Source organism: Astyanax mexicanus, chromosome 25, assembly GCF_023375975.1.
Source record: "Astyanax mexicanus isolate ESR-SI-001 chromosome 25, AstMex3_surface, whole genome shotgun sequence".
NCBI classification, from domain to species: Eukaryota; Metazoa; Chordata; class Actinopteri; order Characiformes; family Acestrorhamphidae; genus Astyanax; species Astyanax mexicanus.
Window position 1 is genome coordinate 10,790,203 of NC_064432.1, and position 27,807 is coordinate 10,818,009.

Sequence of the window (27,807 nt, forward strand, 5' to 3'; positions counted from 1 at the left end):
AATATATATATAAATCAAATATATATGTAAAAATTCTAAAATAAAAAACTGACAAATAAAAAGTAAAAAGTTAAGTTAAAGTAACTTAGTAGAGTTAAAGTAAAGTAAAATGATTAGAAATGCTAAAATGAATAACAGAACTAAGAACAAAAATGAAAATATAAAACATTAGAATAAAAAAATAAAAGTAATAATGAATAAATAAAAAAATAAAATAAAAAAAAATTAAAAGAATCACAGGCTTTCTGATGGTGATTAGAAACTAAAATTTTCTAATTTTGAAATACACCTAAAGAATAGGCTTACCTTCATATTTCCATCTTTATTCTTTCATTATAATGCAATTTATTGTCTCGAAACACCATAATCCCTGTGTTTACTTTCACTCTGGGGTCTGCAGTAAATCTCAAGACGTCATTGTTGGCTCTGTTTCATCAACAAAAAAATTATAATAATAAATACAAAACACAAAAAAGCACTTTTTTAGCCAATTATATTTACTTCTAGTGCTTCTAACATATTTATATGAGGTATGAAATCAAATAACATTTAAATAAACCCAAAAATGTCCAGATTGGCCCAAATCCCTCAGACTCTTACCTTGCTATGACTGTCAAGGTCTTAGCTATCCGCATACTTTCAACTAATTATTATTATTCAACACTATTATCTAATTATTATTGAAAAGAAAACTTGTGTGTTAATCAATTTAAAGTCTTTTTGGATCAAAACATGATCAATTCCGTGAAGATTTACAAATTCTGGAAGCATTTACATTTAAAATGATGATATTTTTAAACAGCTCAATGTCTTCTGGTATAACAAAAAAGTCTCCTAACATAACTGTGTTATAACAATTAGAAAAACTGAGAAAAACACACTAAAATTGTCTGGAGTTCAAAGGGTTAAGAAGGAGACTGATGGTCACAACTTTTGCCTGCACCAGGAATGATGTAAGGTCACTCAAAAGAAGTGTGAAAGAGTTGTGATTACAAATCAGGGTTATTCCACTAAATATGTATTTTTTTTTTTTATTTAGGAAGCATTTTATTTTGGGAAGGCTAACCTGTGTGTGAACAGGATATATATATCATCCTGGTCTTGTGCACGTTTGACCCACAGTAACGCAGTTAAATATGGGTGGTGTGTGGTAATGAATTCTAATGGGAGCAGGTTCTGCTGATTCAGAGTGTGCATTTCTAGCGCAGAAAAACGGACCAAAGAGTCTAAAAGCGGAGAGAGTGCGCATTTCTAGCGCAGAAAAACGGGCCAAAGAGTCTAAAAGCGGAGAGGGTGCGCCTTTATAGCGCAGAAAAACGGACCAAAGAGTCTAAAAGCGGAGAGAGTGCGCATTTCTAGCGCAGAAAAATGGGCCAAAGAGTCTAAAAGCGGAGAGAGTGTGCATTTCTAGCGCAGAAAAACGGGCCAAAGAGTCTAAAAGCGGAGAGAGTGCGCATTTCTAGCGCAGAAAAACGGGCCAAAGAGTCTAAAAGCGGACAGAGTGCGCATTTCTAGCGCAGAAAAACGGGCCAAAGAGTCTAAAAGCGGAGAGAGTGCGCATTTCTAGCGCAGAAAAACGGGCCAAAGAGTCTAAAAGCGGAGAGAGTGCGCATTTCTAGCGCAGAAAAACGGGGCAAAAGAGTCTAAAAGCGGAGAGAGTGCGCATTTCTAGCGCAGAAAAACGGGCCAAAGAGTCTAAAAGCGGAGAGAGTGCGCATTTCTAGCGCAGAAAAACGGGCCAAAGAGTCTAAAAGCGGAGAGAGTGCGCATTTCTAGCGCAGAAAAACGGGGCAAAAGAGTCTAAAAGCGGAGAGAGTGCGCATTTCTAGCGCAGAAAAACGGGCCAATGAGTCTAAAAGCGGAGAATCTATCAAAGAGTATTTTCTCAAAAGTCTTGAGGATCATCAAGATGTTTTCTGGCAAAATTGAGATGAGCCTTAAATGTTCTCTGCCACGTCGGCCATTTTTGTCTCTTTCTTATGATGGAGTCATGAACGCTGATCTTAACTGAGGCAAGTGAGGCCTGCAGTTCTTTGAATGTTCTTGTGGGGTTTTTAATGACCTTTTGGATGAGTCGTTCATGCCCTTTTGGAGTAATTTTGCGTCCGGCAACTCAACTGGGAAGGTTCACCACTGTTCCATATTTTTGCTGTTTGTGGATAATGGCCCTCCCAAAATTTCCCCTTGGGGATCAATAAAGTATCTATCTATCTATCTGTGGTTCGCTGGAGTCCCAAAACTTTAGAAATATAGCCTTAATAACCCTTTCCAGACTAATAGATCTCATTTATTTCTTTATTTCTTTGGATGTTGGCATGATGTTTAGAGTTTGAGTATCTTAAGATCTACTTTGTTTTGTCATGCAGGTCCTATGTAGGTTTAGATTTTTTTCTACCTTATTAATAAAAACCTTCATTTATTTACTGAATTTTGTGTTTACTTGTGTTGTCTTTGACTAATATTTCAATTTGTTTGATGATCTGAAACAGTTAAGAGTGACAAACATGCAAAAAAAAAAAAAAAGAAATTATGAAGGGACATTTTTTCCAGGGACATTTGTGTATTTTTTAACAAGACAATGCAAAACCACATGCTGCTACTAGACTGGCCCACCTTATGAATTCTAAAGTGAAAAGATTGGGAAATCGCTCGTTTGAATCCCGGTCATGCATCTTGCCATCAGCTGCTGGAGCCCTGAGAGAGCACAGTTGGCCTTGCTCTCTCTGGATGGGTACAGTAGATGCCGCTCTTTCCCATCATCACTCCAAAGGGCTATGTCGATCCGCACAAGGCTGCATCTGTGAGCTGATGTATCAGAACCGAGTCGCCGCACTTTCCTCCAAACGTGATGCTGCTCGTCAATATCACATGTATCGGAGGAGGCCTGTGCTAGTCATCGACCTCCTGTTGTAGCATCAGTAGCATCACTAGTGATGGGGGGATGAACAGATGAATAGCTGACTAGCAACCGAATAAGTGGGACAGTCAGCCTAGCTAATTTGGAAGAAAATGGGGAAAATTTTGAAATTAATATTTTGAAAAATACATGTTTTTTAGGAAGAATGGGACAACATAACCCCTCATTGAAACACTTCATTGCTTGATTGGTATCCCCAGTGCCAAAATATATTTTGTAATATATTACAATTTTAACATATTCCAAAGTTTTGACTGCAGCAGTATGGGGCTAATTGAAAGCACACCCACTTAAAACCTCAAAACTCACAAACGTCAACTCGTTAATGATGCTGGGTATTATGGGATATTTCATAATTCATAATTCTGAGAGCTTAATTGTGGGGAAAATTAGATATGAGTGTTTTTTTGTTTTTTTTTTGTTTTTTGTGATATAACGTTTTGTGCGTTGTGGGGACCGGATGTCGCCAGCTTAATGGGGACATGAAAACAAGTTACAGTATGGGGACCTGTGGGGATTCTCATGCATATATACTGTGAAAGATAATATGTAAAGACCCGACAAAGGCAGAAATATGTGTGTGTGTGTGTGTGTGTGTGAGTAATACATGGTCCTGCTTAAGCAGTTTGCGGGAAGCTGGCCGCATGTGTAATATATACAGACCATTATAGTGGATTGAAAGAGTGCTTGTTGGACCTCATCAGTGTAGCCCTACTACACACACACACACACACACACACACACACACATACACACACACTCATACACACACTCGCATCCTATAATACCCTACCAGTACACTGCAGCTATCTGGACAGAAATATTCACTTTGCCCAGCTGAAAAAACATGCTTGTTCGTTCACACACACACACACACACCACACACAGCTGTCTAGTTTGCTGTAATAAGGTATAGACCAAACACTGGAGTCGCTGTTTGTTCCCACATCATTCTTTTAAACTGAGCTGAGAGAGAGAAAAAAAAGAGAGAGAAAGAGAGAGAGAGAGAGAGAGAGAGAGAGAGGGAAAGTGTGTCATGAGAGCTAGAGCGCAAGAGAGAGATAGAATGAGCGAGACAGAGAGAGGGAGAGAGTGTGAGAGAAAGTGAGAGAGGGAGAGAAAGTGAGAAAAATAGTGAGATAGTGCTTGATAGAGAGAGAGAGAGAAAGAGAGAGAGAAGAAAAGAGAGCGCACATGAGAGAGAGAAAGAGAGAGAGAGTGCTAGATAGAGAAAGAGAGAGGAGAAAGAGCGCACAAGAGAGAGTGCTAGATAGAGACGGAGAGAGAGAGTGCTAGATAGAGAGGAAGAGAGAGAGAGAAAGTGAAAGTGTGTCATGAGAGCTAGAGCGCAAGAGCGAGAGAATGAGCGAGACAGAGAGAGGGAGAGAGTGTGAGAGGAAGAGAAAGTGTGAGAGAGAAAGTGAAAGAGATTGAAAAAAAATGAAAGAGTGCTAGATAGACAGGGAGAGAGAAAGAGAGAGGAAAAGAGAGCGCACGAGCGAGAGAGAGTGCCAGATAGAGAGGGACAGAGAGAAAGAGAGAGAGGGAAAGAAAGTTCACAAGAAAGACAGAGAGAGAGAAAGTGTGTGAGAGAAAGAAAGAACATGAGAGAGAGAGAGAGAATGAGTGAGAGAGAGACAGAGCACAAGACAAAGGTGGAGAGAGAAAATAAGAGTGAGAGAGAAAGCATCAGAATAAGAGAGAAAGAGAAAGAAAGAAAATGTGCAAGAGAAATGGAGAGTGTAAGAGAGAGTGCAAGGAAGAGCGTGAGAAAGGGAAAGGAGAGATAGAGAAAGATAGAGCGTGAGAAAGACCACAAGAGAGAGAGAAAGAGTTTGAGAAAAAGAGAAGAAGAGAGGAAGAGTAATAGAGAGAGCAAGAGACAAAGAAAAAGAGAGGGATAGAGAAAGAGACAGTGCAAGAGAGATAGATCACAAAAGAAAGGTAGAGAGAGGAAGAGAAAGCATCAGAAAGAGAGTGAGACAAAGAAAAAGAGAGAGAGGGATAGAGAAAGAGACAGAGTGCGAGAGAGAGAGAGAGAGCACAAGAGAAAGAGAGAGAGAGTGCCCACACAAGACAAAAAGAGTTTGAGAGAAAGAGACAGAGCGAGAGAGAGACAAATAGAGGGAGGGCTAGAGAAAGAGGCAGAGTGCAAAAGAGAGGGAGCACAAGAGAAAGTTAGAGAGAGGGACAGAGAAAAAGAGTGCAAGAGAAAGCATCAAAAAGAGAGAGAGAGTGCGAGAGAAAGTGAGAGTATAAGAAAGAGCGAGAGAGAGACAAAGAACAAGATAGAGTGCAAGAGCGTGAGAGAGAGAGACAAAGTAAGAGAGATTGAGAAAGACGAAATAAAAAGAGAGAGAGAGAGAGTGCGCAAGAGAGAGAGAATGCATCGGAAAGAGAGAGAGAGAGCACAAGAGGGAGACAATACGCGAGAGAAAAAGTGAGAGAGAGATTTAGCCTTCACTGCTGGGGTGCAATTTTCCACCCTGCACTCAAGATGTATTCAATCACATATAACCTTGCTCTCTCTCTCTTTCTTTCTCTCGCCCTCTCTCTCTCTCTCGCTACCTCTCGCTCTCTCACTCATTCTTTTTTTGTACCCATTTGCAGCAGCACAGTTGACGAGGCTCTGTCAGCATTTAGCTTTTTCCCCTCAGAATTGTTTTTAGATTCTGCTCTACCGAGGCAAATCTCAGCACAACATAACACTCCACATCCCATAATACACAATACTCGCCATATCGGGTAATGATGCACAGAAAAGCTGCAGTCATCATACAGGAGACACTGTAATCCTATAAAAATTTACTTTTATTAAAAGCTTAACTATTATTGTTATTATTCTATAAAAAACAAATTAATTACATGCAACCACAGAAATGAGACAAAAGTATTGGCATTCCACATAGATTTTAGCCGATATTTTCTGGATGCTACACTATCAGAGAAAGGTATTGGCATTGCACCAATTAGCCAATAATTACTGGACACTTTTATAGTTTAGCCAATTGTTTTTGGACTCTATTAAACAAAAGTATGTGCATTTCACATTTTAGCCAATGGTTTTTGAACACTTCTCTATCAGACAAAAATATTGGCATTCAACATTTTAGCCAATGGTTTTTGAACACTTCTCTATCAGACAAAAATATTGGCATTCAACATTTTAGCCAATGGTTTTTGAACACTTCTCTATCAGACAAAAGTAGTGGCATTCCACATTTTAGCCAATAGTTTTTGGACACTTCTCTTTCAGACAAAAGTACTGGCATTCCACATTTTAGCCAATAGTTTTTGGACACTGCTCTATCAGAGAAAAGTATTGGCATTCAACATTTTAGCCAATAGTTTTTGGCCACTGCTCTATCAGAGAAAAGTAGTGGCATTCCACAATTTAGCCAATAGCTTTTGAACACTGCTCTATCCGAGAAAAGTATTGGCATTCCACATTTTAGCCAATAGTTTTTGGACACTTCTCTATCAGACAAAAGTATTGGCATTCCACCATTTATCCAAACGTTTGTGGACATTTCTTTATCAGGAAAGATATTGGCATTCCACATTTTAGCCAATAGTTTTTGAACACTGCTCTGTCAGAGAAAAGTATTGGCATTCCACGTTTTAGTCAATAGTTTTTGGACACTTCTCTATCAGACAAAAATATTGGCATTCCACATTTAAGCCCAACGTTTTTAAACACTTCCCTATCAGATAAAAGTATTGGCATTTTACATTTTAGCCAATAGTTTCTAGACACTGCTCCATCAGGCAAAAGTAATGGCATTCCACAATTTAGCCAATAGTTACTGGACACTCCACTATCGGACAAAAGTATTGGCATTTCACAATTTAGCCAATAGTTACTGGACACTTCTCTATCGGACAAAAGGTTTTTGGACACTGCTCTATCAGATAAAAGTATTGGCATTCAACATTTAAGCCCAACGTTTTTAAACACTTCTGTATCACACAAAAGTATTGGCATTCCACATTTTAGGCAATAGTTTTTGGACACTTTACTATCAGACAAAATTTTGGCATTTCACATTTTATCCAATAGTTTTTGGACACTTCTCTATCAGACAACGTTGTTGGCATTTACATTTTAGCCAATAGTTTTTGGACACTTCTCTATCAGACACAAGTATTGGCGTTCCACCATTTATCCCAACATTTGTGGACACTTCTCTATCAGGAAAGATATTGGCATTCCACATTTTAGCCAATAGTTTTTGGACACTTCTCTATCAGACAAAAGTATTGGCGTTCCACCATTTATCCAAACGTTTGTGGACACTTCTCTATCAGGAAAGATATTGGCATTCCACATTTTAGCCAATAGTTTTTGGACACTTCTCTATCGGACAAAAGTATTGGCATTCCACAATTTAGCCAATAGTTTATGGATGCTTCTCTATCACAAAAAAGATTGGTATTCCACATTTTAGCCAATAGTTTCTGGACACTGCTCTATCAAAGATACATATTGGCATTCCACCATTTAGCCAATAGTTTCTGGATACTTCTCTATCAAAGATACATATTGGCATTCCACCATTTAGACAATAGTTTCTGGACACTTCTCTATGAAACAAAAGTATTGGCATTCCACATTTTAGCCAATTGTTTTTGGACAATTCTCTATCAGACAAAAGTATTGGCAATCCACATTTTAGCCAATAGTTACTGGACACTTCTGTATCGGACAAAAGTATTGGCATTTCACAATTTAGCCAATAGTTACTTGTCACTTTTCTAGTTTAGCCAATAGTTTTTGGACTCTTCTCAATAAAAAAAAAAGTATTGGCATTCCACATTTAGACAATAGTTTTGGGAAACTTATCAATCAGACAAAAGTATTGGCATTCCACCATTTATCCAAACGTTTGTGGACACTTCTCTATCGGACAAAAGTATTGGCGTTTCACAACTTAGCCAATAGTTTTTAGACACTTCTCTATCAGACAAAAGTATTGGCGTTCCACAATTTAGCCGATAGTTTTCGATGCTTCTCTATCAGAAAAAGGATTGGTATTCTACATTTTAGCCAATAGTTTCTGGGCACTGCTCAATCTGAGATACATATTGGCATTCCACCATGTAGCCAATAGTTTCTGGACACTTCTCTATGAGACAGAAGTATTGGCATTCCACATTTTAGCCAATCGTTTTTGGACAGTTCTCTATCAGACAAAAGTATTGGCAGTCCACATTTTAGCCAATAGTTTCTGGACACATCTCTAACAGACAAAACTGTTGGCATTCCACCTTTTATGGACATACTTTTGGACATTTCTTTTTCTTGTGTGTTTATGTGTTTAGGTGCTACCGCGTCAGACCTGTGGTTTGTTCACCCACACCATCTTCTATAAGGAATATCCTGGAGGCCCAAAAGAGCTGGACAAGAGCATACGAGGTGGAGAACTTTTCCTCACCGTGCTTCTCAACCCTGTGAGTATATCGGTTATTTCACAACTTTGCGTTAAAGTGAATTTTAGCAAAAAGGTGTGCGATTCCTGACCTAAAAGTATTTGGCCAGTACACTGTTTTCTGTGCATAAACTAAAAGAGTTCGCTGTCAGGAATCATTTGCTTCTATGAGCCTTTTGGATGACTTCCTTATTGTGACATTATACAGGTCTGGCAGTAATCCGGTCTGATTGTGGCTAGTAGTAAAATTAAACTCAGCTTTCCAAAGTCTGATAAACCACAGGTAATATATGATAATATAATGCCTGAACATGTGCAGAGTTGTCCAGGTTTATGTCCTGCTAGCAGTGGCTAGTTTCTGCTAGCTGAGGGAGAATACATACTGACAGTGACAGTGAGTGGAATAAGCGTACTCTCCTCCCGCCGGTGTCTCGGGCTCGGGGGATAGACCCGTAAAGTGGGGATGACTGAACATCACAGTGGCGCTAGTTTCCGCTTGCTGAGTGGAAAACTGTTCTGGCAGTTGTTTGAGTAAGCAGGTCCCCCTCCTGCTGGAGGAAACGACTGAACACGGGGAGTTTGTGCCCAGCTAGCATTCATTAGCGTGAGCTAGCCGTCATTCTGAGCACTGGAAGGAGCATGTCCTCTCCCCTGCTGTAGAGTGGAGACTCTCACAAACTGGAAATGACTGAGCATTTAAAGAAAAAACACTGCGACGGCTGCGTCAGACCAGCTAGCAGGCGCTAGTTCTGGCTAACATGCATTACCGTTACCATTACCATTTTTATTGACCCCAATAAAACCAACCTGAATGTGACTGAGAGAGACAAAGTGAGACAGAATGCAACAGAGTGAAATAAACAGAAACAGAGAGAGAGAGAGACAGAGTGAGACAGAGACAGTCTAGGACAAAAGGGAAGCAAAACAGAGAAAGACAGAGACAGAGTAAAACAAACTGACAGACTGAGACAAACTGAGCATTACTGAAAAAGATATAGAGAGAGAGACAGAGTGAGAGGGAGTGAGAGAGTGAGACAAACAGACAGAAAGGGAGATAGAAAGAGACAGAGAGAGCTAGACAGAAACAGAGAGCAAGAGACAGAAAATGATAGAGACTGAGAATGAGATATTTGGGACCAGAGAGATACTAAAAGACAGAGAGAGAGAGGTTTGCAACAAGAAGAGAAAGACAGAGTGAGACAAACAGAGACAGGGTGAGACAAAGAGGGACACACAAAGAGACAGACAGGAAAAGAAAGCGAGAGCTAGCTTCTGGCTAACTTTGCACTTTGGCGACAGACAGAGAAAGACAAAAACAGAATGAGACACACTGAGACAGACTGAAACAGATAGAGACAAAGTGAGACAACCAGAAACAGAAATGAGAAGACAGAGTGAGACAAACAGAGGCAGAATGAGAAAGCATGAGAAAAACAGACACATTGAAAAAACAGGTAAGAAAAACAGAAAGACAGACAAATAGAAAAAGACAAAGAAAGAGTGAGACAGAGTTAGACTAAAACAGAAGGAAGCAAACAGAATCAGAGTGAGAGAGACAAAGTGAGACAACCAGAAACAGGAATAAATAGAGAGAGAGAGAGTGAGACAAACAGACAAGTTGAGACAAAGATGAACAGAAACAGAGAGAGAGACACAGCAAAGAAAAGACAAATAGAGACAGACAGAAAGGGAGACAGAAAGAGACAGAAAATGATAGAGGCTGAGTATGAGCTAATTGAAAGACAGAGAGAGAGAGAGAGGTTTGTGACAGGAAGAGAAAGACACGTTGAGACAAACAGAGACAGGGTGAGACAGAGAGGGCCACAAAAAGAGACAGATAAGGAAAGAAAGCAAGAGCTAGCTTCTGGCTAACTTTGCACTTTGGCAAAGTTGTTGCTGAGACTAACAAAAACAAAGAGAGACGCAGAGAAAGACAAAAACAGAGTAAGACAGACTGAAACAGATAGAGACAAATTGAAACCAGAAACAGAAATGAGAAGACAGAGTCAGACAAACAGAGGCAGATTGAGAAAGCATGAGAAAAAAAGACAGGTTGAAAAACAGGTAAGAAAAACAGAAAGACAGACAAATAGAAAGACAAAGAAAGAGTGAAACAGAGACAGACTAAAACAGAAGGAAGCAAACAGAATCAGAGTGAGAGAGACAAAGACAACCAGGAGATTGAGGCAAACAGACAAGTGGAGACAGTCTGAGACAAACAGACAAGTTGAGACAAAGATAAACAGAAACAGACAGAGACGCAGAGAAGAAAAGACAGATAGAGACAGACTGAGACAGAGTGAGACAAACAGACAGAAAGGGAGACAGAAAGAGACAGAACATGATAGAGACTGAGCATGAGATAATTGGGGCCAGAGAGACACATAAAGACAAACAGAGAGAGAGAGGTTTGTGACAGGAATAGAAAGACACGGTGAGACAAACAGAGACAGGGTGAGACAGAGAGGGCCACAAAAAGAGACAGACAAGGAAAGAAAGCGAGAGCTAGCTTCTGGCTAACTTTGCACTTTGGCAAAGTTGTTGTTGAGACAAACAAAAACAAAGAGAGAGACGCAGAGAAAGACAAAAACAGAGTAAGACAGACTGAAACAGATAGAGACAAAGTGAGACAACCAGAAACAGAAATGAGAAGACAGAGTGAGACAAACAGAGGCAGAATGAGAAAGCATGAGAAAAACAGACACATTGAAAAAAACAGGTAAGAAAAACAGAAACACAGACAAATAGAAAAAGACAAAGAAAGAGTGAGTCAGACTAAAACAGAGGGAAACAAACAGAATCAGAGTGAGAGAGACAAAGTGAGACAACCAGAAACAGGAACAAATAGAGAGAGAGAGAGTGAGACAAACAGACAAGTTGAGACAAAGATAAACAGAAACAGAGAGAGAGACGCAGCGAAGAAAAGACAAATAGAGACAGACAGAAAGGGAGACAGAAAGAGACAGAAAATGATAGAGGCTGAGTATGAGCTAATTGAAAGACCGAGAGAGAGAGGTTTGTGACAGGAAGAGAAAGACACGGTGAGACAAACAGAGACAGGGTGAGACAGAGAGGGCCACAAAAAGAGACAGACAAGGAAAGAAAGCAAGAGCTAGCTTCTGGCTAACTTTGCACTTTGGCAAAGTTGTTGCTGAGACTAACAAAAACAAAGAGAGACGCAGAGAAAGACAAAAACAGAGTAAGACAGACTGAAACAGATAGAGACAAAGAAAGACAGGTTGAAAAACAGGTAAGAAAAACAGAAAGACAGACAAATAGAAAGACAAATAAAGAGTAAAACAGAGACAGATTAAAACAGAATGAAGCAAACAATATCAGAGTGAGAGAGACAAAGTGAGACAACCAGAAACAGGAATAAACAGAGAGAGAGAGTGAGACAAACAGACAAGTTGAGACAAAGTGAGATAAGCAGCAACATAGAGAGAGACACAGAGAGGGAAATATAGAGACAGAGTGAGACAGACTGAAACAGAAAGAGACAAAGTGAGACAACCAGAAACAGGAATAAATAGAGAGAGAGTGAGACAAACAGACAAGTTGAGACAAAGTGAGATAAGCAGAAACAGAGAGGGAGACACAGAGAAGGAAATATAGAGACAGAGTGAGACAACCAGAAACAGAAATAACGAGACAGAGTGAGACAAATAGAAACAGGGTGACAGAGAAAGACAGAGCCAGAGTGAGACAAACAGACAGACAGGAGAAGGGAGACAGAGTAAGACATGGAGAGAGAGGCATAGTGAGACAGACAGAGACAGGGTGTGCCAAGATACAGAGAATATGAGACAGCAGCTAACAGGCGCTAGTTCTGGCTAACTGAGTGAAGAGATGCGCTATCTTTCATTAGCTTTTGTTAGCTTGATTAGCTTAGGTTAGCTTAGCCGCAGGAAGTAGCAGTTCTGCTGCTGGAGGGACAGAGAGGAGTCTGGGAAAGTGGAGACGAGTGAACAGAAAAGAGAAAGTTAAAGAAAACGCTGCAGAGACTGGCAGCGCTCCCCCGCGGCGCCGCTAAAGCTCAGCGCTAAATAAATCTTTAGCCTGTCAGTAGCTCAGGCAGCTGTATGTCTGTTATTAAATTACACAACTACAAATATTAATAAGCATCATCACAGTGGGAGCTGGCATTGTGTCTCTCTCTCCCCCCCCTCGCTCGTCCGCTCTCTGGGGGTGCATGTCAGTGTTTTTATAGATTAATTTTCCCAGCGTGATCTTTTCTCCCAGCATGCCTCTCTCTGCTCCCCCACTGAGCCTCTGCTTTGCTGGAATCAGCTGCGACATTAAGAGACAAGAGCTGGGGTCTGTGTGCGTTTTTGTGTGTGTGTAAGTGTGTGTGTGAGTGTGTGTGTGTGAGTGTGTGTGTGAGTGTGTGTGTGTGTGTGTGTGTGTGTGTGTGTGAGTGTGTGTGCGTGCGCGTGTTGATCATTACTCTGGAGAACTCACACTAGATATATACTTTAGGACTGAATGTATATGCAAGCACATTATGAGTCATCCCCATTACAGCACACTGGCCTGAACACGACCTCACCATTTGTGTGTGTGTGTGTGTGTGTGCGGCAGTGTGACAAACAGATAAAGGCACAGTGAGACAGACAGAGAGTGAGACAGATTGATACAGAAACAGCGAGACAGAGTGAGAGAACTAAGTGAGACTAAGGGGCGCTTTTCTCAAGACAATAGTGCGTACGTGCTGCTGAGAGAGGGTGCTTTTCATGGAGGGGGTGCAGTTTTCGGCGCTACTAAGGTGTCGACTTCAGCACCCCCTCCAAGAAAAGCACCCCCTCCCTGGCTGGGGTGGCAATTTTGGTACTACTATGGTGTCGACTTCAGCACCCCCTCCATGAAAAGCACCCCCTCCCTGGTTGGGGTGCCGATTTCGGCACTACTATCTTGTCGAGTTCAGCACCCCCTCTGTGAAAAGCACCCCTCTTCCTGGCTGGGGTGCCAATTCGGCAATGCTATGGTGTCGACTTCAGCACCCCCTCCATGAAAAGCACCCCCTCTCTGGCTGGGGTGCCGATTTCGATAGACAAATGTACAAAGGCAGAGGTACAGAGAGATACATAGAGGAATAGAGGTACAGAGACAGAGGTATGGAGACAGACAGAGGTACAGATACAAAGAGAGACATAGGTACAGAGACAGTGAGATACATAGAGGGTTAGAGGTACAGAGACAGTGAGATACATAGAGGGATAGAGGTACAGAGACAGTGAGATACATAGAGGGATAGAGGTACAGAGACAGAGGTACAGAGACAGACAGAGGTACAGGTACAAAGAGAGACATAGGTACAGAGACAGTGAGATACATAGAGGAATAGAGGTACAGAGACAGAGGTATGGAGACAGACAGAGGTACTGACACAAAGAGAGACATAGGTACAGAGACAGTGAGATACATAGAGGGATAGAGGTAGAGAGACAGAGGTACGAAGACAGACAGAGGTACAGAGACAAAGAGAGACAGATTTACAGAGACAGAGAGAGACAGAGGTACAGAGACAAACAGACATAGCGTGAAAGTATTCAGGCAATAGGAGACAGCGAGACAGAGGTACAGAGACAAAGAAAGAGAAAAAGACATAGAGAGACACAGGGGTATACAGAGACGGAGAGCAAGACAAACAGATAGAATAAGACAGTCAGAATGGCAGACATAGCGAGAGAGCGAGACAGATACAGAAAGATACAGAGACAGTGAGAGACAGAGGTACAGAGAAAGACAGCAAAAGCGACAGACAGATGGAGATCTGTCTCAAAGAAAGAGAGAAACAGAGGGTGAGACAGACAGAGAGTGAGACAGACATATTGATACAGAAAGAGAGAGACAGATTGAGAAAGTCACACAGATAACGAGTTAGACAGAGAGAGCGTAAGAGACTGAGCCAGAGAGAGACCTACAAAGAGAGAGAGACAGAGACAAGAGAGAGAGACATATTGATAAAGAGACAAAGAACTAGAGAGATACAGAGAGAGAGAGAGAGTATAGTAAAGCATTGTCTTCTTGCCTCTCGCGCTCTTCTGTACACTGCTCTAAGAGAGTGTGTAGTGATGACGAGTCTAGTGTGTGTGTGTGTGTGTGTGTCGTTGCTTCTGATGTGTAAAGATAATTACTTTCTGTTCACTCTTCCGGCTCTGACTAATGCAAGCGGACACACACACTCGCGCACACACACTCGCACACACACACACACACACACACACTCACAGAAATAGAGTGAGTTAATTTAGTCCCTTCGCTCGGTGCACCACTGCGTCGTAGCCCCATGATGCATGCCTGCACATGCACAGTGTACAGTGGTGCACACTCACACTCACACTCACATTTCACCAACACACGATTACATTATATATATAAATACTTTCACGCAATGCTGATCACAATAGGACTGAATGTAAATGATCTACAGGTGTGTTGTTTTATTGTTCCTGCTGGCGAATGAAGTTCTAATTGTTCCTCTGCACGGTGTTGTTGTGAGCAGTCTCGGGGGCTCGTCTCCGTCGCCGCCCCCATCGTTCCACGCGTGTATTTATATAATTGTCTTTCATTAAGTAAGCCGCGTCTGTGCGTACGCGGGCGCGTGTCCTCATTAAGCCGGCGTTATTGCCTCGCTCTCGCTCAGATGTTCTCTCGCGCCGCCCGAGACCCAGAGGAGCGCAGTGTATTAATCTAAACTCGCAGCGTCTTCATATTCAATAATGAGTCCTGCTGTCTCTATCAATGCTCCTCCGGTTTCTCTTCCAGACTCTCGCGCTCTTTCTGATGTGAGAGCGGTTTGACTTGTAAGCGCTGGAGCATTGCACGAGCTCCTAACGACGACTCGCGGAATCGGCTCCGAACCGGGAGGTGGAAGCGTTTTCGTAGGAACCGCAGAAAAAGCAATAATTGTTTTAAAATAAACCGAAATCTGCACCCCCGCCATGAAAAGCACCCTCTCTTGGTAGCACGTTTCTAATTAAAGTTTTAAAGAATTAAAAAAAGAATTAAAGACAGAGAGAGGGTGCTCTTCCTGGCGGGGGTGCAGATTTAGGCATTACTTTGGTGCCGAATTCAGCACCCCCACCATGAAAAGCACCCTCTCTCGGTAGCGCGTTTCTAATGAAAGTTGGCTAAAGCAATTATTTCCGCTTTTATCGAGTATTAAAGACAGAGAGAGGGTGCTTTTCATGGCAGGGGTGCAGATTTAGGCACTACTATGGTGCCGAATTCAGCACCCCCGCCATGAAAAGCACCCTCTCTCGGGAGCGTGTTTTATAAATAAAGTTATCTAAAGCATGTATCTCTGCTTGTATTTAGAATTAAAGACGGTGCGTACGTGCTGCCGAGAGACGGTGCTTTTCATGGTGGGGGTGCAGATTTAGGCACTACTATGCTGCTGAATTCAGCACCCCCACCAGTAAAAGCACCCTCTCTTGGGAGCGCGTTTCTAATTAAAGTTAGCTAAAGAAATTATTTCTGCTTTTATCAAGAATTAAAAACAGAGAGAGGGTGCTTTTTATGACGGGGGTGCAGATTTAGGCACTACCATGGTGCCGAATTCAGCACCCCTGCCATGAAAAGCACCCTCTCTCGGGAGCGTGTTTCTAATTAAAGTTATCTAAAGCAATTATCTGTGCTTTTATCAAGTATTAAAGACAGAGAGAGGGTACTTTTCAGGGCGGGGGTGCAGATTTAGGCACTACTTTGCTGCTGAATTCAGCACCCCACCATGAAAAGCACCCTCTCACGGGAGCATGTTTCTAATCAAAGTTAGCTAAAGCAGTTATGCCTGCTTGTATCAAGAATTAAAGACGGTGCGTACTTTTTGCCTGGGAGAGGGTGCTTTTCATGGCAGGGGTGCAGATTTAGGCACTACTATGGTGCGGAATTCAGCACCCCTGCCAGGGAAAGCACCCCCTCTCAGAAAAGACTGCAGATGACATGTTTCTTTTTTCTTATTTATTAAGAGTCAGTGTAGCTTAGAACAGTATCTTGGGTATTTCCATTTTCTAGATAAAGTTAACAAGAGAGAGAGAGAGGCAAAAGGACAATGAGACAAAGAGACAGAGACAGACAGAGAGAGACATACTGATGAAAAGACAAAGGAAGAAGTAGGCAGGCAGAAACAGTGTGAGATTTACAGATAAAGTGAGAAAGAGAGGAGTATTTTATTTAGGAGTATTTTATCCTTTTCAGTAACACAGATGTCGCAAAGTATCGTAGAGAATTGTCTTGCGATAAATTGAGTATCGCAGAATCACAGTATCGTGATATCATTGTATCGTGAGGTGCTCTTTGATTTCCACCTCTAATGCTGAAGTAGTTGGATAACGTTCCCATTCCTTCTGTATCCAGAACAGTACAGGGTCATCATTGCCGTGCTTTAATGCTTTATTTAGGGTGTGGCATTGTGTCTTTGCTATCGTAACAGTGGGAAAAGTATGTATTGCCATTTATGTTTTTAAAGAGAAACTAATACCCTAAACCGTTTTTTTTTTTTTTAAGTTCCCAGACTTCACTACTGATAGGTTCACTACTGAACTTATTCTGTGCAACAGAGTTCAAGAGAACTCTTGGTCATCCTTTTCTAGGGTGGCCCAAGATGAGTGCCAGTTCCATCATTACATTTTTGATACCTTAAAGTCCTTGAAATGTTTCAAATCTAAACAAATCCAAATAAAAGAAGCAATACATTTTCTAAGTATTACAGCAGGATCTAACAACAGAGTACAACACTGCTATTTGCATAGCATTACCAACTACTCAACGATTGGCTGTCACGTTAAGCCCTCAGCCTATCAATACTGGCCTCATCCCTCAGGCAGGTCTTCACCAGAGCTTACCATTAATCAAACCCCATCCACTCCCTACTTACCACTGTACTTCCACTGACTGGCCACTTTATTGGAAACACCTACCTACTTACCTACTTTGTACTACCGCTCACTGGCCACTTTATTGGAAACACCAACCTCTATTTACCTTGTACTTTCACTCACTGGCCACTTTATTGGAAACACCTACCTACTTACCTTGTACTTTCTCTTACTGGCCATTTTATTGGAAACACCCACCTACTTGCCTTGTACTTTCAGTCACTGGCCACTTTATTGGAAACACCATACATACTTACCTTGAACTTTCACTTAATGGGCACTTTATTGGAAACACCTTCCTATTTACCTTGTACTTTCAGTCACTGGCCACTTTATTAGAAACACCTACCTATTTATCTACCTTGTACTTTCACTCACTGGCCACTTTATTAGAAACACCTATCTATTTATCTACCTTGTACTTCCACTCACTGGCCTTTATATTGGAAACACCTTTCTATTTACCTTGGCCATTTTATTGGAAACACGTACTTATTTACCTTGTACTTACACTCACTGGCCACTTTATTGGAAACACCATACATACTTACCTTGTACTTTCACTTAATGGGCACTTTATTGGAAACACCTTCCTATTTACCTTGTACTTTCAGTCACTGGCCACTTTATTAGAAACACCTACCTATTTATCTACCTTGTACTTTCACTCACTGGCCACTTTATTAGAAACACCTATCTATTTATCTACCTTGTACTTCCACTCACTGGCCTTTATATTGGAAACACCTTTCTATTTACCTTGGCCATTTTATTGGAAACACGTACTTATTTACCTTGTACTTACACTCACTGGCCACTTTATTGGAAACACCTACGTATTTACCTTGTACTTCCACTCACTGGCCACTTTATTGGAAACACCTACCTACTTACATACCTTGTACTTCCACTGACAGGCCACTTTATTGGAAACACCTACCTATTTATCTACCTTGAACTTGCACTCACTGGCCTTTTTATTGGAAACACCTTTCTATTTACCTTCCTTGTACTTCCACTCACTGGCCATTTTATTGGAAACACGTACTTATTTACCTTGTACTTCCACTCACTGGCCACTTTATTGGAAACACCTTCCTATTTACCTTTCTTGTAATTCTACTCACTGGCCACTTTATTGGAAACACCTTCCTATTTACCTTTCTTGTACTTTACTTACTGGCCACATTATTGGAAACACCTTCCTATTTACCTTTCTTGTACTTTACTCACTGGCCACTTTATTGAAATCACCTTTCTATTCATCTTGTACTTCCACTCATTGGCCACTTTATTGGAAACACCTTGCTACTTACCTACCTTGTACTTTTACTCACTGGCCACTTTATTGGAAACACCTTTCTATTTACCTACCTTGTACTTCCACTCACTGGCCACTTTAATTGAATCTGTTTTTTGTTTGCTGTACACACACATAAGAATAATCCGTTTCCAAACGAATCATATTTGTGCTGTCAGTGTGAACGCAGTGTATATAGTGTACCAGTGTATATGGTAATGGTGTGGAAGTGGCTGCTTTATTAATGATAACGTCTCTCTCTCTCTCTCTCTCTGTTTTTAAATGAATTAGGGATGACATTTGTTTCTCAGAGCTGGGTTTTTAATGAGAGACTCGTTTTTCTCTCTTCTTCTTCTTCTCTCCGTTCTTCTCTTCTTTAAACTCACTTTGATTTGTCGAGTGCAGATTGATTCTGTGCTCTTTGTGACGGCGTGTGCTGAAGTATTGATGAAATGTCTATAATTCATAAGAGCAGAGGCAGAATGTTAATGTGGGGAAGGCGTGTTGGGCTGGCGCTGGAATAAACGCTTGGTAACGGGCTGGTAACGGGCGGGTACACCGCACACCGCCGTCACCCTCCGGCCCAAAGGGAAACTCATTTTATTGGTCATTCATTATTGAGCTCTATCGACTTCCAACAGCAAGCCAGAGCTTTGTTTGTTTGAAATAGAGACAGATAGAGAGAGAGAGAGAGAAGGAGAGACAGACAGAAAGCCACAGCGAGAGACAGACAGAAAAACACACAGAAAGACAGAGAGATAGAGGGAAGACACATAGACAAGACTGATAGAGAAAGAGACAGAAAGATAAAGTGAGAGAGACAGAAAGACACACAGATAGACAGAGAAAGAGACAGACAGAAAGACATAGAGAGAGACAGACAGAAAAACACACAGGCATAGAGAAGACGCAGACAGAGAGAAGACAGAGACAAGACAAAAGGACACAGAGACAGACATAAAGACACACAGATAGACAAGTTAGAGAGAGAGAAGAAGACAGAGAGACACAGAGACTGACAAAAAACAGACAGAAATAGACAGACAGAAAGACACATAAAGAGACATAGAGAAAGACAGACAGAAAAATACACAGACATAGAGAAGACACAGACAGAGAAGACAGAGACAAGACAGAAGGACAGAGAGACAGACATAAAGACAAACAGACAGACAAGATAGAGAGAGAGAAAGAGACAGACACAGAGACTGCTAGATAGATTTAATGCTTTATTTAGGGTGTGGTAATGTCTTTGCTATCGTAACAGTGGGAAAAGTATGTATTGCCATATATGTTTTTCAAGAGAAACTAATACCCTAAACCCAAATAGACAGATAGATAGATAGATAGATAGATAGATAGATAGATAGATAGATAGATAGATAGATAGATAGAGGAAGACACTCAGACTGTCAGAGAGACAGACAGAAAGACAGAGCCAGAGACAGTCAGATAGACAAAGGATAGACACAAAAACAGACAGAAAGAGAAAGATACACAGAGAGAGAACACAGACAGACAAGATATATATATAGAGAGAGGGACAAATAGGTAGAGTGAGAGAGAGACAGAAAGACACAGAGAGAGAGAAGACAGAGACAAGACAGAAGGACAGAGAGACAGACATAAACACACACAGACAGACAAGATACAGAGACAGAGAGACACAGAGACTTACAAAAAGACAGACAGAAAGTGATAGATAGATAGATAGATAGATAGATAGATAGATACACTCAGACTGACAGAGAGACAGACAGAAAGACAGAGCCAGAGACAGTCACATAGACAGAGAGGTAGACATTAAAACACAAAGAGAAAGATACAAAGAGTGAGCACAGACAGACAAGATAGAGCGACAGACAGAAAGGTAGAGTGAGAGAGAGACAGAAAAACCAAGAGAGTGAGAGAGAGTCAGAGAGAAGATCCACAGACAAGACAGAGAGACAGAGACCAACAGAAAGACAGACAAACAGAGAAACAGATAGACACACATAGAGACATTGAGAGAAGACATACAGACAAGACAAAGAGACAGACAAAAAGACACACAGACAGGAAGACAGAGCCAGAGACCGACAGAAAGGCACACAGGCAGACAAAGAGAGAGACATAAATACCCACAGACAGACAGAAAAAGAGAGACAGACAGAGAGAGAGACAGACATAAATACCCACAGAGAGAAAGAGACAGATAGACAGACAGAAAGACGCAGAGTGAGAGGGCTTGAGAGACAGATTTAGAGAAAGGTAGAGGGATAGACAGAGAGCGAGAGACAGATGAATAGAATGAGCAGGAGATAGAGAGAGACAGACAGATATATAGAGACAAACAGACAAAGAGAGAGAGACAGACAGTCAGATGTCTCGAGTGCCGAGATCAGAACCTAAAATCGCATCACTTTCTGTTAAAGAGAGAGATCAGATAAACGAGAGCGACCGTAAAGAGCGAGAGAAGAATGACAGAACTAAAGAGAAAGAAAAAGGTCAGACGGCCAGAGAGACGAAAGGTAAGAAGTTATAGCATTGAAACGGAGAGATAATTTAGCGTTGAGAGTATGAAATATGAGAGAGAGAGAGAGAGAGAGAGAGAGTGATGGAAGGGCGCAAGAGCGAGAGAGAGAAAAAGAGAGAGAGAGACCGTTAAAAATCACATTTATTAATCACATTATCATCAAACCATCATCCGGTGAAACAAAAAAAAAAAAACAGAATTCAAGTAAAAAATTACACATTTAGAATTAAAAACTCATCATCGTTAATTGAACATAGTATCTCCCCCTTTCCCCACACCCCAGAGAATTTAAAGTACGCAAACTCCACACGGAGCCTGATCCGTATCAGAGCCTTTACCAGCAAAACCGGGTCTATAGTTCCTCTGCCCTGCATTTTATTCTTCCTAGTGAGCCAGACAGCAAGCTTAGCCTGGCCCAACAGAAAATTCACCAAGCAGATTTTACCTCTCTGTGCAGCAACATATTTAGGACCAAAGACATACAGGCTTTCAACCCATACCACCCCGAGCCCCCTGCACCATTCTTCCAGAAGTGCAAACAGACCTGCCAATCTAACACACTGCAGGAAGAGATGACCCAGTGTTTCATCACTGCCACAGAACGGGCACCCTCTACCCACAGCTGGATTGATATGTGCCAAATATCTATTGGTGGCTACTGCCCCATGTATTATCCTCCACTGAAGGTCCGCTGTTCGCCTCTCTATAGGAGGCTTATACAGGGACCTCCAGCATCCCCGGGGAGAAGAGCCCGGCGCCAACAACCCAGTCCATTTAGAGTCCTGCAAACCAAACAGAGCCTGTCCATGATTCACCTTTACACACGCTCCATATAACGCTTTCCTGGAGGCATCTTCCAGCGTCGTCAACACATGAACCGTATAGGACAGAAGCGAGCCCTCTTCACCTAGAGAATCCCCCACAGCCATTTTAATGGACAAGGAGGGAAAAGGTGAGGGAGTCGCTCCATCACCACCACCCAAGGCTTCTCTGAACAGAGCAGGCATCTCCATCGCCACCTCCTCCAGGACCCTCTGAAGCAGACGGTCAGACCTGATCCTCGTCTCAGCCTTCAGAGTGCTCACCGTCTTCCAGTCTCCCCTGACTCTGAGGCCTACAACAGTAGTGATCTTTACTCCTACTAAGCACCGCTGAACACTCCTGGATGCTAAACTCCGAGCCTGGATCAGGGGGTTGTAGAACAGTGGCTCATCTTCCACACAGGTGCATGGTCTATTAGCCCTGTCAGTCACCAAAACAGAAGACCATGCCTTCAACACAGACTGGTAGAATGGTGTAGTCCCAGAAAAGTCCATTTCCTTGAGCTGAAGGACAAACAGATGTTTATCATAGCCCAGGTCTTCCACACGCTGTAAAAGTAGGCAGGCTGTAGCAGCCCATGCCATTCCGTTCTGGGACAAAAGTCTCTCCACTGTCTGCAAACGAAAGGTCTGAATGCGACACCTTACATCAATCAGACCCTGACCCCCTTCATGCACCGGCAAAAAAAGAACCGGGGCACGGGTCCAGTGTTGTCCAGACCAAAAAAAATTCACAATTTTTTTCTGGATCTCCCGGACTAAGGAGAGAGGCGGCTCCAGAACGATAAAGCGATGCCACAACATGGACGCAATCAGGTTGTTGGCTACCAGAATTCTCCCCCTATAAGACAGCCGAGGCAGAATCCAGGTCCATTTAGATGACCTGGTACTTTTTTCCTCTAGCCCCTCCCAATTTTTGCTTTGGAACTCTGGAGTACCCAAATACACTCCCAAATACTTAAAACCAACAGTTCCCCATTGCAAACCCTCTGGCAACACTGGGAAAACTCTGTCCTGCCACTGCCCTGTGATAAGGCTTTCACACTTAGCCCAATTCACTCGGGCAGAGGAAGCTCTCCCGTACATATTCAGGCTGCGTCTAAGAGCCTGGACATCCTCCTCTCCTTTAATAACAGCAGTTACATCATCAGCATATGCCGACAATACAACATTATTATGCAGGCCTTTTACAGAAAGTCCTGTTAGCTCAGCTCTGAGACGACATAAAAGAGGCTCAAGAGCTAAGCTATATAAAAGGCCAGATATCGGACAACCCTGCCGAATCCCCCGAGACATTTTTATAGGACGGCTAAGCCCACCCCCAACCTTAAGCATTACTGTGGCATCAGTATATAAAAGTTTCATCCAACACATAAAAACATTACCCACACCAAATGCACCAAGTGTATCAATCAGGTAAGAGTGGTCTACCCTATCAAAAGCTTTTTCTTGATCTATGGATAACAAACCAAAATTACAAGAATTACACAGATCAAGAACATCACGGACAAGAAATAGATTGTCCATAATCGTGCGATGTGCCAGACAATACGTTTGGTCACGATGGACCAATGAACCAATATGTTCCTTCAGTCTATTAGCAAGGGATTTGGACAGGATTTTATAGTCCGTGCAAAGCAATGCCACAGGTCTCCAGTTTCTCAAAAGTCCCAAGTCTCCTTTTTTGGGCAGTAAAGACAGTACTGCCCTAGTACAGCTGACAGGCATCTGCCATCTGCCCTCTGTCCATGACTTAAAAACATCATAAAAATCAGTTCCAATTAAGGACCAAAAAAGCTTATAAAACTCAGCTGGGAGGCCGTCTATACCTGCCGCGCGTCCGGTTGAGAGCTGCTGAACAGCTGCAGTAAGCTCCTGCAGTTCAATATTAGCATCCAAGGCTTCAGAGCGGTCAGCTTCCAATTTGGGTAGTCCCTTCAGTAGCTCCTCTCTGCAGGTAAGGTCACATGGATCAGCGCTGTATAGATCAGTGTAGAAATCTGCAGCCACCCCCCTCATCGCAGCTGGTGTTGTGATAAGAGACCCGTCAGGGCCCCGAAGATACAGCATCTGGTCCTGACGCCTGGCGTTACGCTCCAGATTAAAAAAGAAAGAGGTAGGAGCGTCCATGTCTTTAATGTTGGACATGCAAGCTCGTATCAGCGCCCCCTTGGCCTTCTCCTGTAACACAGAGCTCAAAGCCTGCCTCTTTCTCTCCCACACATGTCTCTTACTCAAATCATTACTACCAATAATATCCTTCTCAAGGGCTTCAATCTCTCTCTCAAGACCCTGAACAGTGTCACTAAAAGTGGCTGATGTAAGTGCAGAATACTGCTGGCAGAAAATCTTAATTTGAGTTTTTCCAACTTCCCACCATGAACATAAAGTATTAAAATCCCCCTTATGTTGCCTCCACCCTTCCCAAAACACAACAAAGTTTTGACAAAACAGCTCATCCTGGAGCAGCTTCAGATTCAAACGCCAATAACAGCCATATTTTCTAGTCCTGGATAGCATTAGATCTATTGTGATCAACTGATGATCAGAGAAGCCAGAAGGAAAAATACAAGCATTAAGAACCATGTTTTTATCAGTGCCTGAAAAATAAAACCTATCCAGTCTAGCTGCGCTTATCCTCGCATCTACACATTTCACCCATGTGTACTGCTGTACTCCCTCATTCCTATCCCGCCACACATCCACCAGCCCACACTCCCTGAGGAAACCTTTCAGTTCCAAACCTGACTGTGGGTGGGGCTCCTCCCCAGTTCTATCCAAGGTGAAATCAACTGTACAATTCCAATCACCCCCCATAACTATTGTACAGTTACTACTGTGTTGCTGAAGAAAGCTTTTAAGCTTGTGAAACAGTCTTACTCTTTCACTGCCATTATTAGAGGCATACACATTCACAAAAACAAAACTAAATCCTTCTATCTCAGCCTTTACCATTAAAACCCTCCCACGCTCTACTTCCACACAGTGAACATTAGACAATGTTAAAAATTTAGAAAAACATACAGCAATACCAGCACTTAGATTTGTCCCAAAACTATTATACAAATTCCCCTGCCACCACATTCTCCACTCTGTCTCATCATCTAAATCTCCATGAGTTTCCTGTAAAAACACAACATCTACACGCTTATGCTCAATTAATTCTGCAACAAGAGCTCTCTTATTTACATCTCTACCCCCATTAATATTTAGAGATCCCACTCTAAGCCTGTTCATGAAGAAAAACAGAGAAGGAGAAAAGAGACAGAGAAAGAGATATACAGATGTAAAAGAAGACACCCTTTGTGACCTGTCCAATTTTTTTTAAGCCGGAACCTTTTTTTTTTACTCAGTTCAGCAAAGCTCACGGTTGCTTGAATTTTTGCTACAGAAGCCAATATTTTTTTTTTTACATCTGGGAAATACTCACGGACCTCCACCTGTTTTCCAAAAGTCTCATCCAAAAAAAAATTTATGTCATTCACTGAGTACAGATCTTCACCAACCTGTGGGGCTATATCAGAGAGATCTGAAAGGAGATCATCCAGTTCACCTGACATATCTGCCAAATCCTCACCTGACGCTATACTACCACCAGCTCCCCCAGAGTCCACACACTGAGAGTCACATGGCTCCTCTATCTCCACCCTGCCACCACTGATTAACTGGGACTCATCCACCTGCACACCACCACCACTCTGCTCAGTACCCTCTAAACCCACCACACCACTGACCTCAGGCACTCCACCAGCAGAGCTCCCACCTTCTCCACCTGCAGCAGCCTCTACCTCACCTGTAACACCTGCACTAACCTCTCCTTCCTCCACTCTAGCTTTCTTACCAACAGTCTCACCCTCACCTAAACCATCCACTGAACCAACCTCACCCTCTTCCAGTCTAGCTCTTTTACCCACCATCTCCCCATCACCTGAACCAGACTCTTCCCTGACCATCGCCCTACCAGCTACACCTGCCTGTTCACCACCTGTCCCGCTGTCAACAGGCCCAACCTTCTCCTCCACCCTCACACCGGTAGTCCCTGCTGCACCCTGACCCCTCTCCACCCTCACACCACTAGGCCCTGCTGCACCCGCGCTGTGTGGGCACACCAGCCTCTTATGACCGATGTCCCCACACTCGAAACAGCGCATATTTCCAGTACTCGCAAAAAGCATAAAAGATTTCCCTTCATACGTTACTCTGAACGAAACGTCCAGGTTTGGCTCTTTTAGCACCATTAGAACCCGCCGTCTAAAAGACGTCACATGTTTTAGCCCGGGACTTTTACAGTTTAACAGAATTTTCCAAATATCGCTGGCAAGCTTGCCGAAGCGCATGAGCTCCTGCTTAATAAGCTCGTTCGGGATGACCGGCGGCACATTTGAGATAATAACTTTAGCATTCTCGGTAAACAACGGAGTAACAGCAAAATACTGATCACTTACCGTGATTCCATGTTCAACCAGCGTGTGAACCAGCTCTCTGTCCTTCACAAACACCACCACTGCCCTGTACATCCGCGAAGCAGACACTATATTATCGCAGCCCACTTGCTCTCCAATAGCCAGCAGGACGCTCTCCAGAGACACCTTGGCCTCCGCCTCACACCGCACGCCGTGGCGGAGCGTCAGGGGCTAGGCATCCCCCGCCGGACGGGACGCCATCCCCGCACTCCGCCACCAGGCCCAGTTGATCGGCCCAGAGACGAAGTACTCCAATAGAAACCGAAACTAAAACTTTTAGTTTTCACTTTGCTTTAGAAATAACTCCCAATGGACAAGCAGAGAAGGACAGAGAGACAGACATAAAGACACACAGACAGACAAGATAGAGAGAGAGAAAGAGACAGAGAGACACAGAGACTTACAAAAAGACACAGACAGAAAGAGATAGATAGATAGATAGATAGATAGATAGATAGATAGATACACTCAGACTGACAGAGAGACAGACAGAAAGACAGAGCCAGAGACAGTCACATAGACAGAGAGATAGACATTAAAACACAGACAGAAAGAGAAAGATACACAGAGTGAGCACAGACAGAAAGGTAGAGTGAGAGAGACAGAAAAACCAAGAGAGTGAGAGAGAGTCAGGCAGAAAGTGAGACAGACAGAGAGAAACAGGCAGAAAGACACAGACAGAGAGACAGAGAGAAGATCCACAGACAAGACAGAGAGACAGAGACCAACAGAAAGACAGACAAACAGATAGACACACATAGAGACATTGAGAGAAGACATACAGACAAGACAAAGAGACAGACAAAAAGACACACAGACAGGAAGACAGAGCCAGAGACCGACAGAAAGGCACACAGGCAGACAAAGAGAGAGACATAAATACCCACAGACAGACAGAAAAAGAGAGACAGACAGAGAGAGAGACAGACATAAATACCCACAGAGAGAAAGAGACAGATAGACAGACAGAAAGATGCAGAGTGAGAGGGCTTGAGAGACAGATTCAGAGAAAGGTAGAGGGATAGACAGAGAGCGAGAGACAGATGAATAGAATGAGCAGGAGATAGAGAGAGACAGACAGATATATAGAGACAAACAGACAAAGAGAGAGAGACAGACAGTCAGATGTCTCGAGTGCCGAGATCAGAACCTAAAATCGCATCACTTTCTGTTAAAGAGAGAGATCAGATAAACGAGAGCGACCGTAAAGAGCGAGAGAAGAATGACAGAACTAAAGAGAAAGAAAAAGAAGAAGGTCAGACGGCCAGAGAGACGAAAGGTAAGAAGTTATAGCATCGAAACGGAGAGATAATTTAGCGTTGAGAATATGAAATGTGAGAGAGAGAGAGAGAGTGATGGAAGGGCGCAAGAGCGAGAGAGAGAAAAAGAGAGAGAGAGAGAGAGAGAGAGAAAGAAAGACGAGCCACAGCTAAGAAGCAATAAAAATTTCCATCAGAAATAAATGTGTGTGGAACTAAGTGGT

At 42.5% G+C, this 27,807-nt stretch overlaps 1 protein-coding gene across 2 annotated transcripts in view; it reads left to right on the forward strand.

Moving 5' to 3' along the window:
* The window catches only part of ndst3 (N-deacetylase/N-sulfotransferase (heparan glucosaminyl) 3), a 186,640-nt gene that overhangs the window by 95,964 nt on the left and 62,869 nt on the right, over window positions 1–27,807 (forward strand). For both annotated transcript variants that reach the window (XM_022681787.2, XM_049472364.1), the window contains exon 6: window positions 8,240–8,368. In XM_022681787.2, the coding sequence (XP_022537508.2) occupies window positions 8,240–8,368 (129 nt within the window). The remainder of the gene's footprint in view (window positions 1–8,239; window positions 8,369–27,807) is intronic.